This window comes from Eufriesea mexicana, unplaced genomic scaffold, assembly GCF_001483705.2.
Source record: "Eufriesea mexicana isolate 0111107269 unplaced genomic scaffold, ASM148370v2 scaffold11618, whole genome shotgun sequence".
Lineage (NCBI taxonomy): Eukaryota > Metazoa > Arthropoda > Insecta > Hymenoptera > Apidae > Eufriesea > Eufriesea mexicana.
The window spans coordinates 10,507-27,378 of NW_016919224.1; the positions used below are offsets into that span (position 1 = coordinate 10,507).

Below are 16,872 nucleotides of genomic sequence, written 5' to 3' on the forward strand. Positions count from 1 at the left end.
ATAATATAATACTGTCATTTTTGATGTTATTATTTACAACAATTTTTAAGAAAAAATAATATTCTTGGGTAAATATTTAACAGAAAGAAATATAGACAGTTTTATCCATTATATCACACTGTTCATACTAATAAAAATTGTATGAATAAATTTATGAACAATTATACAAAATTGTACTAATAATAAGGGACGTTTCCCAAAGTTTGATAACCAATTTTGATAAAACTTCTGAATGATGCATATTTAAGAAAATAAAAAATAAAATGGTAAAACTTTGAATCTACATAGTTACTATGTCTACTATATTACTATATCTACATAGTTAAACTTGTCATTAAAAAATATATAATTTCTGTGTAAAAATATAAATATAAAATATAAATAAAAATGTAAATGTACAATCTGATATCCACTAATTTCCAAGCCCCTAGAAAACCACGTTCTTCATCCCCAATTTTGAGATCTTCTCTCACCTATTCTCATTTAGGTATTAATAACAGTTTCGTATAATATTTTGTATATCTTGAAATCTCCATTCGCCACGAATTTCATCAAAATCAAAATTGGTACAAAGGAAACGTTCCCCGTAGAAGTATTATTTTCACAATTTTCGTAAGCCCTTATCGCAATATTAAATTGCATCTCTCCGCGCGCGTAATCCGTAATAACGTTTTCAGAGTTTCGAGCTAATATTTGGCCTCTGTTACCATTGAATCCACCGACGACGAATATCATGTCGTCCAGAATGACCGTGGCGAAATTGCTGCGGGGGCTGAACATCTCCGGGACCGCGTGCCAATCCTCCGAATGATTCGGATTGTAACGCTCCCCTGCGAGATCAGAGGGTCGATATTGTAGCAGAACATTAATTTCTACCCGGCCTCAGATTTCTGCGCGATGGCTCGCCACCATGCACAGCTAATGTCTACAAAGTTTCCACGAATTCGAAGAAATTTTACGCGAACGCCAATTTTCATTGGGAGAAAACGTTCGAGTGGTGGTATAGAAGGCCTCTATCTTACCGATTTCATAGAAAATTTGGGTGAAAATTTAATAAGAAAATTGGAAACAAATTTAACAGAAAATTTAGTGCAATACCATCCTGCAAATAAGGTTTTCTTTAACAATTTTATTATACTCAACATTTATTTTTTGAGGGTACAGGAGAAAGAATTTAATGGAAAATTAATAAAGATATAAAATAAGATCGATTTTTTTAGATTTTTTTTGAGACATTTTTCGAAATATTGCATTATTTATGAGGATTGAAATTGCCCAGAGACAAAAGAAAAGAAAATATTCTTGGAAAGATTTTTCAAAATATTCGACGCTATAGTGGATAAAAATAGTTAGGTTAAATCCAAAGATAATTAATTTAACATTTCGAAGTTAGGTTTTCTCTATATTAATTTAAAAATTTTTATGGGCACTTCAATACTTAAAATAAATTATTTCTCTTATAAAAAAGAAATTAGTACTTCAAACTTTGAAAGTATCGAAATTTCGAGTGGTTAAAAATCAAGTTTAAATCTACAACTAATAAAAATTTAAATTTCCAGAATTCCAATCTTCGAAGGTATCGAAATTCCTCAAAATATCGAACACTAATTTAAAAAATTCGAAAATTGGATTCAGAAGCTACTCAAAATTGTCCGACACCCTATATGTAATTCTTAAAACACAATGTAACCTAATCCACCCTAAAATCCCACCCCTCGCCAATTTTCCGCGCCATCTCCCAAACACGGACTCCTATTAGGGTAAAAAGAGGAGGAACCAGGAAGGAATTCTGAACTGATACGTTAACCATGGTCGTGGAGTTACCAGAGCTGAGCCTGATGAATCCGTTGAAGCCGCCCAGAGCGTAAAGGCTGTCTCGAAACGCGACCAGACACACGCCGGATCGCGGGTCGATCATGGGATGGATGTAGCTCCACTGATTGGTCTCCACGTCGAACACCTCTGCGGAATTGAGAACTTCGCGACCACTGAAACCGCCGACGATGTAAATCTTGTCCTGCAAGGCTGCCGCGCTCGCGTCCGACCTCTGCCGATGCATCGGAGGTATCATCTCCCATTGGTTCCTTTGCGGTTCGTATCTTTCCCCGGAGCTCAATCTGGTCCGGCCATTGTACCCGCCGAGAGCGTAGATCTTTCCTCCTAATAGCGGATGAGTCACACGATTTAATATATAGGGTGTTTGGTGATTTCGACGATAGGTCGAGCGACTTTGCCATAAGCGTTGATTAGAGATTGACGAGTGGATGGTCGATGGTCAGGCTGGAATTAGATGCAAGTCTATTACGGGAAATTTTTCGTTCCTTCCGTTAGGAGTCGAGGTTCATGATTAAACTGAGAGATGGGTGCGTGATTTGGGGGTAGTTTCGAGACTCATACGTGAGTCTCGAGAAGGATCCGTGGGTATATGGAGTTAGGATAGACTTAGAATGACTGCAGAGACTAGAAGGAAGCCTGATGTTAGAGGAAGCTTCCGTTTCTTGGTTTGAAATTGGGTGATGAGTGGAGTGAGAGATTGCTGTGTGATCTGAGAGTCCTCGGAATTGGAGAGGATTGAGATTTATAGGTATGTCTTAAGAGGGATTTGCATAGATTTATTACGTGCAAATGTATTATAGGAAATTTCTGGTTTTAGGAATTCCTATATTAGGAATTGGCTGATGAGTAGACTGAGAGATAGGTGTGTGATTGGTGAAGCTTTATAATTAAAGATGTTTGAGTCTGAAGATGGATCCATGGCTACCTAGATTTCGAATAGACCTAGCATGGCAGCAGAGACTATCCGAAAGACTGATATTAGATATTAGTACTGGAAATTTTTCATTCATGGATTAGAAAATGATAGATGTGTGGTTAGACAGTCCTCAGAAGTGCTTGAGATCTATACATGAGCCACAAGTATAATACATGACTACCTAAGATTTCAGTAGACCTAGAACGACTGAGTAGGCTGTCTAATATCTATAATCTAAACTGATATTAGATACAAATCTATTATAGGAAATTTTTGGTTCCTTTATTAGGATTTAGTTGATAATTGGACTGAGAGATAGGTGTGTGATTGGAGAATCCTTATAATTAGAGGTGTTTGAGACTTATACGTGAGTCTGGAGAAGAATATATGGCTACCTAGATTGCGGATAGACCTAGAATGTCTACAGAAACTATTAGGGGGACTGATATTAGATATTAGTACTGGAAATTTGGAAATTTTTCGTTCCTGGATTAGACGATGATAGATATATGGCTAGAGAATCCTCAGAAGTGCTTGAGATCTATACGTAATATTTGAGATCAACAAGGATACATGATTACCCAAGATTTTGGTAAACCTAGATCAAGTGAATACACTGTCTAATATCTAAATTATAGAATAATATCTATTACAGGAAATTTCTGGTTCCTTGATTGGAAAATTATTGATGAGATAGGGATATGATTGAAGAGTCCTTGAAAGTCTAGAGAGTTAGAGGGCTGAAAGAAGAGTACTCGAGATTAGTATCTGAATGAAGCAATGGTCGATTATATATAAAAATTTCAGACTATCAGGTCAGGCTGAAGTGTTAATTAGTTCCTTGTCACTGATTACAGAAGTCTATCAGAAGTGTGTTTGGACCAATTGTTTCACTGAATAAATTTGCATACGATATTAAATGTGGCAGACTCTAGCAATAAAAATTTCTGACGAATCTTGAATGAAATCTTTTCCATGACCACTCTACCTGAGTTCTTGAGATCTGTACATGGAAGGTTCGCATGAGACCTCAGGGCAGACTTGGTTTATGAACCTTGTTAGCACTATCGCAGGAAATTTGTCATTCTAGAAATTTAACATTTAGAATACGGTTGATAACCAGATTGAACGACGGGCATGTAGATGGAAGGTCCTTAGTCTAGAGTGCTAGAGGTCTGACAGAGAAGTGTTTGCTCAAGTGCTTGAGACTAGCGCGTCAACGAATGGTATATAATCATTCAAGGTTTTAAATATATTCGGAAACGGTATAACTTCAATTTCAATTAGATCTATTAAACAAAATTCCTACACTATTATTCGTCCATCTAGAGCATAACTCGTACGAATTAATTACCAGAATATGATAAAACAAAAGGTATAGGAGTAACTTTGTATGCATAATAACAATAAACACTCTTCTCTCAGCAGCCTGACAATTGTCAACATGACAGCAAAGAAACGAATATAATTTGTCATTAATTTACAAAAAGAAAATGCTAATGATCATTAACTATTTTAATTTCTTTATTTGACAAATTAAGAAGCTAGCAAGCTTCCAAAAATCTGACGTGCATGATCGAAAATCGCTGATCCGAAGCACGAATCTGAACCACTCTGATTAGACCAGGAGCTAGACGAAATTTGAAAAGATCAATCCACGTCTGCCTTTCGTTCGCGAGAATTTTTCTCCAACTCTTTCACCGGCCAGGTCATCGTCCTGAAAGGGGTTAAGGGGGAGAGAACGAGTCTAACCGTGGGTGCAAACGCTGACGTAACACCTCGCGTGATACATGCAGGCCCGTTCACGCCACTCCCTCGTGACCGGATCGAAGCATCTGACCGTGTTGAAGTGCTGGTTGCCGTCGAACCCGCCGATCATGTAGATCAAATTGTTCAACGTGCACAAGCCGTGGTAGGACCTCGGCGTCACGTCCGTATTCACTGATAGAAACCATCTGTCAGCTCTGGAGTTCACATTACAGGAACCCTGTGTGAGTCTCGGCACGGTTCACTACGTATCGTCAGTTCGAGGGTCACAGCGACGTCGTAAATTATTGAATCTAATTGTCGTAAGTACATATAGAGCTCTAATGACGTTGAAATGGCGTCGCTGATGTTGCTGACTGTCTAGAACCTAGATCTCAGAGTCTAGAATCTAGAATATAGACTTATCTAGAGTTTAGAGTCTAAAATCTATATCCTAGAGTCTAACATCTAGAATATAGACTTATCTAGAGTCTAGAACCTAGATCCTAGAGTTTAAAATCTAGAATATAGACTTATCTAGAGTTTAGTACCTAAATCCTAGATCCTAGAGTCTAAAATCTAGAATATAGACTTATCTAGAGTCTAGAGTCTAGAACCTAGACTTATCTAGAGTCTAGAACTTAGATCCTAGAGTCTAAAATCTAGAATCTACACTTATCTAGAGTTTAGAACTTAGATTCTAGAGTCTAGAGTCTAAAATCTAGAATATAGACTTATCTAGGGTCTAAAACCTAGATCCTAGAGTCTAGAATCTAGAATATAGAATCTAGATCGATCTAAAGGTTAGAACCTACTCTTCGTAGATTGAAGACATTTAGGTATGACTCGTAACCAAGAGAATATCGGTAATTCCAAATTTTGAGGTTAGGATTCGGTTTGGAATTTTCTAGGTTAGTGAACTTGGTTCATCAATAAGTTTCTTGTAAATGATATATAAGTATAACTCCGTGATGTATGAGATTCTTTACTTCTTGTTGAAAGAGGAATAATAGTGTTGAATATTTTATGGAGATTATTGAAATTAAACGTTCTATATTATTTATTGTTGTCTCAGTTATGCGAGTAATATTAGTTACTCATTCAGTATTAAAATAATCGTTTAAAGGATGTTATTTAGATTCGATTAGGTGCTTGTAGCCATATTGGTATTGCCTGTTATCAGTGACCACTGTGGCGCCACTGGTCATGCCTACTGTACCCATCGAGTTAACCTTCTATAACATTACGTGATTCGAGAGTCATAGATACTTTTACATTTTAATTCTCCTATTATTGACTTACAGTCTCCTATTTTATTACTGCCTTGTTATTAAACAGTCTGTCCATAGAATTTAATTATCAATATTCTTTTAAATTGTAATGAAAAAATTATAATCCATTTGAATCTCATGAACTAACAAAATTTCAAACTATCAAAATTTATAGGAGATTAATTATCACCCACTAACAATTTAATACCGTTAAATTCTACTTGAAATTAACTTTGATAATCATAATGATAACCATAAGTCATCATCAACGACCCATTTCAAATTCTCATTCAACATCTCCAATTATTATTTATATTTATATTATATGCTTCTACGTTTCTTTATCCTATTTCATTTTCAATCTTCCATCTCGTGGAACTGTTTTAACTAACTTTCTGAAAAGTCAATGTTCTTATATCTTTTTCCTGTTTTACGACTTCGCTGTATCGCTCGAGCCAACTGTACGTCGCGTGAAATCAACACCGCGTCGGTAATAGTAACCGATGTACATCGCAGAGGGACTTGGAATTTTGAAAAAAATAATAGGAAATGAAGAATTGCACTTTTAAGGTGGTATCAAGCACCTCGTGTCGTAAGTCTCTACGAAATTCGTCGGGGAACCGGCGCTCCATCCGCCGATCGCGAACAGGATCTCATAGGGGATTCGAGGCTTGGATAGGGGGTTCTTCAGATCGATCTCGCCGCTCCCTTGCCTCGCTTCCTGTTCCTTCAGGTACTGGTTAGCGGGACCTATCACTTGCTGGCATGACTGGAAGGAAGGGAAATCAGTTTAGAAATTTATTCTTTCCCGTGACTCGTAGGAAAATACGAAAATGTGAAAGATAATAAAGAAAAAGGAGAAATAAAGTGAAATATGAGGTTAGTACCGGACAGGGTGCATTTACTAACCCTTTGACTCTCAGTCACCGTTTGTTTTAATGCTATAACTTAAATAATGGATGATAATAATTATATTAAGAACATCGAAATAAAATTATTCTATTCGTTCGTTTCTCACGCAAATTCACGATTTTTATTTTTGAATTTCAGCATAAAGAGTTTAGTGAGCTTATAAAAATCTAAGAGCTTCGAATTGCATCCTCAAAACGAAGAAATCTTCGAGTCCAAAGGGTTCACTTTATTCGTATTGTCACTGGGCAAAATGGAACTATAGTTTTTCTTTTTTAACAGTATATTTTTATAAATTACTATTACTATTTTTTAATAGTATAGTTTATAGTTGTATCCAATTTTTAATTTTTCAAAATGCGGAACTTCTGATATTTTTTTTAAATAAAATTATGAGCAATATGTTCAACTCCACTTTAAAAAATTTTAATATCACTTTTTTAATTTGAAAAGATTTTACTAGGAACTTTAATTACAGAAATAAAATATTTAAAATATTTCAAATAAATTTGTATTCCTTTATTCTGTGGAATTAATTAATTTGGTAAACGAGTGACTGGTATTTTTTCATAGTTATACCTTTTTTAATTGGCGAATTTGGAAATTGATTAAGCATAAATTTTCCTGTATTAATTATGCAAAAATATTAAATCAACACGATATTATTCGAAAATATTAATTTTGTATACGAACCATTTTCAGGCTAAAATGATTAACTCCACTTTGGAAATTTTTCTGTGAGATTTTAGTATCATATTTAAAATAAATTTCCAAATTTTTGTTTCATAAATTTAATTAATTCCTCAAACGAATAGCTCGCGTGTAATATAAATATTATAATATAAATATATATTGTTAATTTGATTATTCTAAAAAATTACTGGAACAAACAGGAAGAAAAATAATTCCCTTCTTATTTATCGTTCAAATGATCGATCATACCTCGTCACTCAGCTCGTCATCATCGATGATCTTCCACGTGAGGACATTGTTCGCGAAGTAGTTGTAGCTCATCAAACCGTAGCGCACACATTTCAAGAGCCTAGGCAAATAGGGCCTCCTTTCTTCCACGTTATGCTCCAGCCAGGTTTTAACGGCCTCGAAAACTATTTCTTCGTTTTTAACATTCAGCTCGTCGTCACGTAGAATCGCCTCGAGTTCCTTGCTCGTCAGCTCTTTGAATTCCGGGCTCTCTTGCAGTATCCGCTTAAAGTGATGGCGAATGTATTTCCGGCCCTTCTCCTCCAGGTCGCGGCAGAAATAGTGGCGAGCGAATTTGAAGATCCCTACCGACGGTGGGAATTTCAGTAAATTGCCGTGAAAAGTGGGAGAAAAAGAAGACATTAAAATATTCGACGAGAGGAGGGTCGCGATGACGATATTTTGAAGCGCGAGAAACGGGGTTAGCGAGGGATTTAAAAGAGAATCGTCGAGATTCCGAAGTGTCCGATGATTAATGAAATTGCCGTGAATATTTAGCTTCCAATTTTTCAAGAATCGTATGAAACTATAATTTCACGATTTTAAATTAACCCTCCATTAACAAAATTTTGTTCATTCGTGGAAAAAGAAGAATTAAAATATTTCTTATTCTAATTAGGAGTATGGTAATTAATGATTATTGTAAATTGATCATTTTAAGTCAGTATGATAATGTACTTCTAAAATAAAATATTCTTTCACTAATTAAATTTGTCAATTTGATTTATCAAAATGTTTCCGATGATTAATGAAATTGCCGCGAATATTTAGCTTCCAATTTTTCAAGAATCGTATGAAACTATAATTTCACGATTTTAAATTCACCCTCCATTAACAAAATTTTGTTCATTCGTGGAAAAAAAAGAATTAAAATATTTCTTATTCTAATTAGGAGTATGGTAATTAATAATTATTATAAATTGATCATTTTGTGTCAGTATGATAATGTACTTCTAAAATAAAATATTCTTTCACTAATTAAATTTGTCAATTTGATTTTTCAAAATGTTTCCGATGATTAATGAAATTGCCGTGAATATTTAGCTTCCAATTTTTCAAGAATCTTGTGAAATTATAATTTCACGATTTTAAATTAACCTTCTATTAACAAAATTTTGTTCATTCGTGAAAAAAGAAGAATTAAAATATTTCTTATTCTAATTAGGAGTATGGTAATTAATGATTATTGTAAATTGATCATTTTAAGTCAGTATGATAATGTACTTCTAAAATAAAATATTCTTTCACTAATTAAATTTGTCAATTTGATTTATCAAAATGTTTCCGATGATTAATGAAATTGCCGTGAATATTTAGCTTCCAATTTTTCAAAAATCGTATGAAATTATAATTTCACGATTTTAAATTAACCCTCTATTATCGGAATTTTGTTTATTCGTGGAAAAAGAAGAATTAAAATATTTCTTATTCTAATTAGGAGTATGGTAATTAATGATTATTGTAAATTGATCATTTTAAGTCAGTATGATAATGTACTTCTAAAATAAAATATTCTTTCACTAATTAAATTTGTCAATTTGATTTATCAAAATGTTTCCGATGATTAATGAAATTGCCGCGAATATTTAGCTTCCAATTTTTCAAGAATCGTATGAAACTATAATTTCACGATTTTAAATTAACCCTCTATTATCAGAATTTTGTTTATTCGTGGAAAAAGAAGAATTAAAATATTTCTTATTCTAATTAGGAGTATGGTAATTAATGATTATTATAAATTGATCATTTTGTGTCAGTATGATAATACTGACTTACTTATAAAATAAAATATTCTTTCATTAATTAAATTTATCAATTTTCAGATTCTTGTGTATTCATGGAAAGAAAATGATTTAAATTACTTCATTATATTTTTCATTCTAATTAAGAGTGTGGTAATTAATGATTGTTTTAAATTAATTATTTTCTGCCACTTTGATGATGTACTTCTGAAATGAAGGGGCAAGAAGTGACACGATGTATAATTAAATATATAGTGTAATTAAATATATAATGTAAGATGTGATTATGGAATATCAATAATTGAAATAATAATTATAATACTATCCAACAAATTTTAACTTTTTCTCTAATATTTGTGACATTTATTGGGCAATTCTTGTAAAATCTACATTCCTGAACACGAATCCGTAATTCAAATTACTCTATCATTCTCAGTTTCCAAAAATGTGAGTTTTCCTAAAAAAAAGCACGATTTTTGATTAAAATGAAGTATTACGTAAAAAGTAAAAATGTTAGGAGACTGGATACATAAATATAAATGACTTTTTAGTATACAGTAATTAAAAAATAAATACCCACCTAACGTATAAGATGAGAATAAATTTTCTAATAATTTCACTTTTCACGTAATAAATAACTTTATCCAAAAATCGTGCATTTTGAAAAAATTCGAAAACTTCCAATTACAAATTCGTTTTCAGAAAAGTAAACTCTACGAGATTAAAATTCGCGTCGAAGTGTAATTAATACACGTGATGCTTAATTGAAAATAAAATTTCCTTTTTCTAAAAACAATATATAAAAATTTTCTAACAAATTTGCAAACCTTCCTGAATAAATATAATAACCTATACTAATATTTAGAATTATAAACATTTCTTTATTAAAAAGTTGTACTTCTCTCACAGTTCTCTTAAATCTGTTTGAACATAAATCCACTTCCATTAATTTTCCAATTTTTATCCCACCCAGTAGCCAACAGGGAGTATCAATATAACATTACACCCCCATAAAGAAGCATAAAATGTGGCTCATCGTATCTTTCCCAGTGGTCCCTCAATTAATAATTGAGAGGCCCGAAGGGAAAGTTACGCAAGTGTCACGATATTTAATTCATGGTAATACAAAACGTCTACAGAAAACTACACATATTTCCAAGCATAAAAATTCATTAACCCCTTCAAGGTCGAATTTTTTTTAGTTAACGTTACAACAATAGCAAAGCTTTGGTTATAAAGTAGAATAAAGTGTAATAAAGTATAATAAAAAGTATAAAAGTATAATAAAGTAGTAAAGAATAATAAAAAGTATAAAAGTATAATAAAGTAGTAAAGTATAATAAAAAGTATAAAAGCATAATAAAGTAATAATGTATAATAAAAAGTATAAAAGTATAATAAAGTAATAAAGTAGTAAAGTATAATAAAGTAATAAAGTATAATAAAAAGTATAAAAGTATAATAAAGTAAAGTAAAGTAAGTATAATAAATATTAGCAATGATATTCGACGAGTATCCTTTTTATTCTTGAGAAATACTATGGTGAATAGTTTTTCAACCATTATAATTTTCTTTTACAATTTTTTTTCACTAATAATAATCATAATTTTCAAAAAATTAAACGTATACATATGCACTAGTCTCCCTGAAGAGGTTAATAAATTCCCTAAATTTACCATGATGTCAGTTATTTGCTATACGTATATCATTTTTCGATGAAAATACGATTTCGAAGTTGAAAATTTCCTTTTAGGTTTCTCAATTAATATTTTGACACCGTGTCAATGAATCTACGATGTACCTAAACAATTTTCTGGCCGAAGTTCTTGCAGCAGGAACTGACAACAGAGCTGCACGACTCCAAGGACCTCGAACTGATCAGCCAGGGGTAGAAGTTGCTCGACGTTGTCGGCATTCACATTGCATGTGCCTGTGTAAGCGTAATCAAGGATCAGGCTGAAAATTTTCCCGGGTACCGAATCGATCGCGACTTCCGTGGTCTCTGTTTTCCCAGCTTTCAGACTGTTGGTGAAAAGCGCCTTGAAGTACGGGCTGACCGCTGACAAAATGGCGCGGTGCACGGGGAAAACGTGACCCGTGGCGCATCTGATTACACCGTCGCACAATTGCTGGTTGGCCCTGAAATTTTCATGCGTTTTATTACCATGGAAGAATATGGAACTAAAGGAAACGAAGTATTCGTCTGTTTGGCAAATTTTTAATTCCGAGTGTACGAGATTTTTAGGTTTTCGTATGTCTTTTAGTCTGTTCGAAGAGGTTATGTTTGAAAGTAAATAAGATGGGAGAAATATTTGGGAAACTTTGCGATTTTTGGAAGATTTATGATCGTTAATTCTGTATGTTTATAAATAATGGCAGTGGTTTGTGATATTTGGAATTATATTATTTTATTAATGCATCGTTCGTCACGTGGGAAGATAAAGTTACTGGATAAAGGAAACATATGTCTTTTAGTCTGTTCAAAGAGGTTATGTTTGAAAGTTTGTTAAATAAGATGGGAGAAATAGGTAGTTACACGATATATTTGGGAAGCTTTGCGATTCTAGCAAGATTTATGACCGTTAATTCTGTATATTTATAAATAATGGCAGTGGTTTGTGATATTTGGAATTATATTATTTTATTAATGCATCGTTGGCTTCGTGGGGAGATAAAATTACTGGATAAAGGGAACACTCGTCGCATTATTACTGTTTTAAAGCCTACTCATCAGCCACGAAGGAAACTCATAACCTAACTCTATACTTATGGGAAACTTGCAAACTTCGTGACCCATTTCCTACCAAAGTACTTCAACAATTTTCACCAAATTTTGCCGAATTACTCCAGTAATGATGCTAATACGAGTTTATAATTCTTTTACAAACGAAAAGATCTAGATAATATCGTAACTATGTTTCTTTATTCCCATACACTGTATTTAGCTAACTCGTATACTGACGAAATACAGTCCGCCATATTAACTCTTTGCACTCAATGATTTTTTGACTAGAGAAGAGAAGAGATTCCGAGATTCTTTGCTATAAAGCTACCAATTTTCTTTTCCTCATTTTAAATAAGAAATAGTATAATAATTAACAGGTAGAATTATTTGATTTCAATATCTCGCACACTGTCACATCGTTTTAAATTTGATATATCAATTAATATCGATCTTCAAAATTTTATTAAATGGTGACTGGAAGTCACCTCTCCTGTTTTAACTCAACTATAGAGAATCTACTCAATTATAGAATATTTACATGAACAAATTACCAAATCTAAACGGAATTTCATTTTCAGGACCAAGTGCCTGCATCAATACAACAACCAAACACATTCTCATCAACGCACAACTTCGATCAGGAGCAAACTATAATTATAGAAAATCATATTTCATCGATATTTCATAGCCAATTCCATATCTACATAAACAAATTCCCAAAGCCAAACAGAACCTCATTTTCAAGATCAAGTATCTGCACTAATTGAACAGCTAGCTCCTGAAACCATCCTCATCAGATCGCTCCTCCAGTTTGAACTCAACTATAGAAAATCATATTTCATCTATACCTATTATCCAATTCCATATCTACATAAACAAATTCCCAAACCCAAACGGAATTTCATTTTTAAAATCAAGTACCTGCATCAATCTAACAGCTAAACCTTGAACCCATCCTCATCAGATCACTCTTCCAGTTTGAAGTCAAGTATAGAAAACCATATTTCATCTATACCTATTATCTAATTCCATATCTACATAAACAAATTCCCAAACCCAAAAAGAACATCATTTTCAAGATCAAGTATCTGCACTAATTGAACAGCTAGCTCCTGAACCCATCCTCGTCAGATCGCTCCTCCAGTTTGAACTCAACTATAGAAAATCATATTTCATCTATACCTATTATCTAATTCCATATCTACATAAACAAATTCCCAAACCCAAACGGAATTTCATTTTTAAGACGAACTTTTGCAGCAACCCAACAGCTATACCCTGAACCCATCCTCATTAGATCGCTCCTCCAGTTTTAACTTAACTATAGAATATTTACATGAACAAATTACCCAACCCAAACAGAACATCATTTTCAAGATCAAGTACCTGTACTAATCCAACAGCTGACCTCTGAACCCATCCTCATCAACGCACAACTCGTTTCGATGAGGAGCCATCCCGGATAATGCACCTACATAATTGAAACATCCTATCGCGGAGTAGGCCAAAGAGTATGGGGCACTGACGTAGAGTGCAGAGAAGCTTACAGACCTGAGCTCGGACCAGACTACAGGGAATTCAACGAGGGCGTAATTGGACGGCAGGCACATGCATTTCCGTATTTTAGCCGGCTGCTTCCTGACGCACTGCTTCAGCTTGGTAGCGGAAACGGCGGCTCGCGACATCCGGTTGCGAGACAGCTTCCTGAACTTGATCCTTCCGCGGCCGTCCATCGCCTCGCGGACGAGCCACGCGATCCCAGCGTCGCTGGCCACCATGTGCCCCGACCTTTCCACCGCGTTCCGCGATATGTTCCTCTTCTTCGTCCTCTGCTCTGTATTCCTTATGGTTAGCGATGCGAGCCCCGGCACACCGGAGAGTCGCGGCCATGACAGAGGAAGGCCGAGACTTTCAACTGACGGCTCGCGCGCTCGAGATCGAGATCGAGATCGAGACGAAGCGACCTGTGGCGCTGTTCTCGATGGTTCTCGTGGCGGAGGGAGTTTCGAAGGTTGGGTAAGGGTACGATTCGATTGATGAGGAAGCTGACGATTGTGTTGTCTGTGATATCGAGGGTTTGGAGATGGGATTTTTAACGTGGATCAGTTAACCCTCTATGGACCCGTGTAACTTTCAAGTTACATGCTAATGTATGGGTATTTTATTAAGTACTACATTCAACGTTATCGTCTTCATCACTCCAGTTCGCAAATTTTCTTTCCATATATTTATAATTATTTTTACAATACTTCTCGTAGGTCCATTTTTAAAAATTCTAATTCTTTTTCATTTACCGGTTATTCGACCATGATAGGTTAGGTTCTCTGTGGACCCCTATGGCCTTTTTTCCACAAGATGGCGTGGAAAATTATCTTGTCTATCTATTGCACATTATCTTGGCACAATAGTACAAACGTTGTTAATTCAAACTTTCAATATGAACTCGTTATAATAAAATTGTCAAATCTGCTGAATTTATTGGTTGATATTTGTTGATTTTATGTTACATACCATTCTTATAGCCAAGGAAAATATATATTCGGTACATAGAGGGTTAATTAAATATTGTTTGAAGTTTCCCAGTGAAAGAGATTTCGTTACCTTGGTGTATAGAATTTGCAAAGATATAAAGGTGTGATTCGATTGGTGATTAAGGTAATGGTGAAGTAGTCTTTAATCGAGGGTTTGTAGATGGGATTTTTAGTGTGGATAGATTGTTCAATTATTGTTGAAAATTTCGCAGTGAAAGAAGTTTCGGTGCTTATGGTGCCTACAATTTGCAAGGTTGTAAAGATGTGATTCGATTGGTGATCAAAGTAATAATGAATGTGGTTATGATTAAAGGTTTGGAGATGGGATTTTTAACGTGGATCAGTTAATTAAATATTGTTTGAAATTTCCCAGTGAAAAAGATTTCGGTGCTTATGGTGCATAGAATTTAGAAAATTGCAAAGGTGTGATTCGATTGGTGATGGAGGTAATCATGAATGTGATGTGTGATTAAAGGTTTGGAGATGAGATTTTTAGTGTAGATACATTGTTCAATTATTGTTGAAAATTTCGCAGTGAAAGAAGTTTCGGTGTCTGTGGTGTCTAGAATTTGCAAAGATATAAAGGTGTGATTCGATTGGTGATTAAGGTAATGGCGAATGTGGTCTGTGATCAAAGGTTTAGAGAAACAATTTGTATCATGGCTGGATTATTTAATCATTCTTAGAAGTTTCGCAGTGAAAGAGGATTTGGTATCTGTGGTGTCCAGAATTTGCAAAATTGTAAAGGTGTAATTCGATTAATAATTAAGGTAATAGTGGTGTTGTGTGTGATTTAGAGTTTGGGGAAAGGATTTCTAGTATGAATGAATTGTTTAATCATTCTCAGAAGTTCTGCAATAAAATAGGTATTGGTGCTTATGGTACCTAGAATTTGCAAGGTTGTAAAAGTGCGATTCGATTGGTAATCAAGCTAATGATAATGAAGTCTGTCAATTAAAAGTTTAGAGATGGATTGTTCAATTATTGTTGGAAGATTATCAATGAACAGATTGAATGATTTGATTTCCTGCTTGTGGTATACATATAAATATAAATTAATTGCATTAATTTGTTATTACATGAAAGTTTAATTATTATAAGAAAAATATGAATAAAATGCAAATATTTTTGTACAAAATAAACCAAAAAGTATAATTATTGCGGAGGAATATATTTGTTCTTAGAAATTGAAATCAAACATTGTTTTACAGGGAATACAGCGAATTTCTTCTCACGAAAATATTTGCACCATTCCCCTGCAGCATCATTCCCTACGTCAAATAAAAATCCCTGTACGGAAACACGAGATACAACCCCAAACGCTTAATCAACCCCTTGCAATCACACGCAGCGCACCCTAAACGAGAAGCGTAGCAAACGGATGCGAAATAGCATGTAACGCACATCCTCGTTCGTGCATAGTTATCTCAAAACACTTTACAACGACTGTTAAGTCTGGCACAGACGAATGATGAGACGTTATAACGCGTCGATGCAATTTCTCACGTGCATTTCGACATTGAAAATCCTAATGATGCCGCAATGTTCAACAACTGTATCAGTCCTGGAGCAATGAATAAAATATAAAAGGTTTTCAGACCTCGGAAGACAAACCAATAACTACATTCAACGAGCACACCATTCTTCAAGAAGATATTATACTTTGATCGCCATACAATCTAAATTTATTCAAAATTAAGTCCCCTTCGATAACTCAAAAATTCAACTCTTCCAATTTCTTCTAGAAAACAGGTGTTTTATAGATAGACGACTCGAAACTTGAATCTATGTCTTTGTAACATCAAAAATTTTAATCATTCCTTCTCTAAAACAATGCAAATCTCAATCACATGTGTAGAACAATTTGCAACTCTAATTTAACCTATAGAGATTCAAAAACTCTAGGGACCTATTGTCCCCCTAAAAATACTCAAAACTGAGACCTATGCCTTTAGACAACCCAAACTTTCAACTATCACTTTAGCAAAATAACTGAAAAATCCAATTACCCTCGAAGAGGACCTAAAAGTCTAACCTAACCTGTCAATGACTCAAAAAATCACCTACCTCACCTGTAAAAGTACTCAAAACTCAAACTTATCCCTTTGAACAATCCAAACTCTCAACCATCGCTCCACCAAAACAACTGAAAAATCTAATTATCCCCGAGGAGGATCCAAAAGTCTAACCTAACCCGTCAACGACTTAACAACTC

The 16,872-nt window shown here is 34.3% G+C and overlaps 1 protein-coding gene across 1 annotated transcript in view; it reads right to left on the reverse strand.

Moving 5' to 3' along the window:
• LOC108553647 (kelch-like protein 10) overlaps positions 1-13,904 on the reverse strand; it is a 16,024-nt gene extending 2,120 nt beyond the window's left edge. The window contains exons 1-7 of the mRNA XM_017908634.1: positions 13,678-13,904; positions 11,203-11,540; positions 7,621-7,964; positions 6,354-6,538; positions 4,505-4,716; positions 1,825-2,160; positions 708-830 (exon numbers count right to left, since the gene is read on the reverse strand). Coding sequence (XP_017764123.1) covers positions 708-830; positions 1,825-2,160; positions 4,505-4,716; positions 6,354-6,538; positions 7,621-7,964; positions 11,203-11,540; positions 13,678-13,904 — 1,765 coding nt within the window. The remainder of the gene's footprint in view (positions 1-707; positions 831-1,824; positions 2,161-4,504; positions 4,717-6,353; positions 6,539-7,620; positions 7,965-11,202; positions 11,541-13,677) is intronic.
• Positions 13,905-16,872: the final 2,968 nt, after the last annotated feature.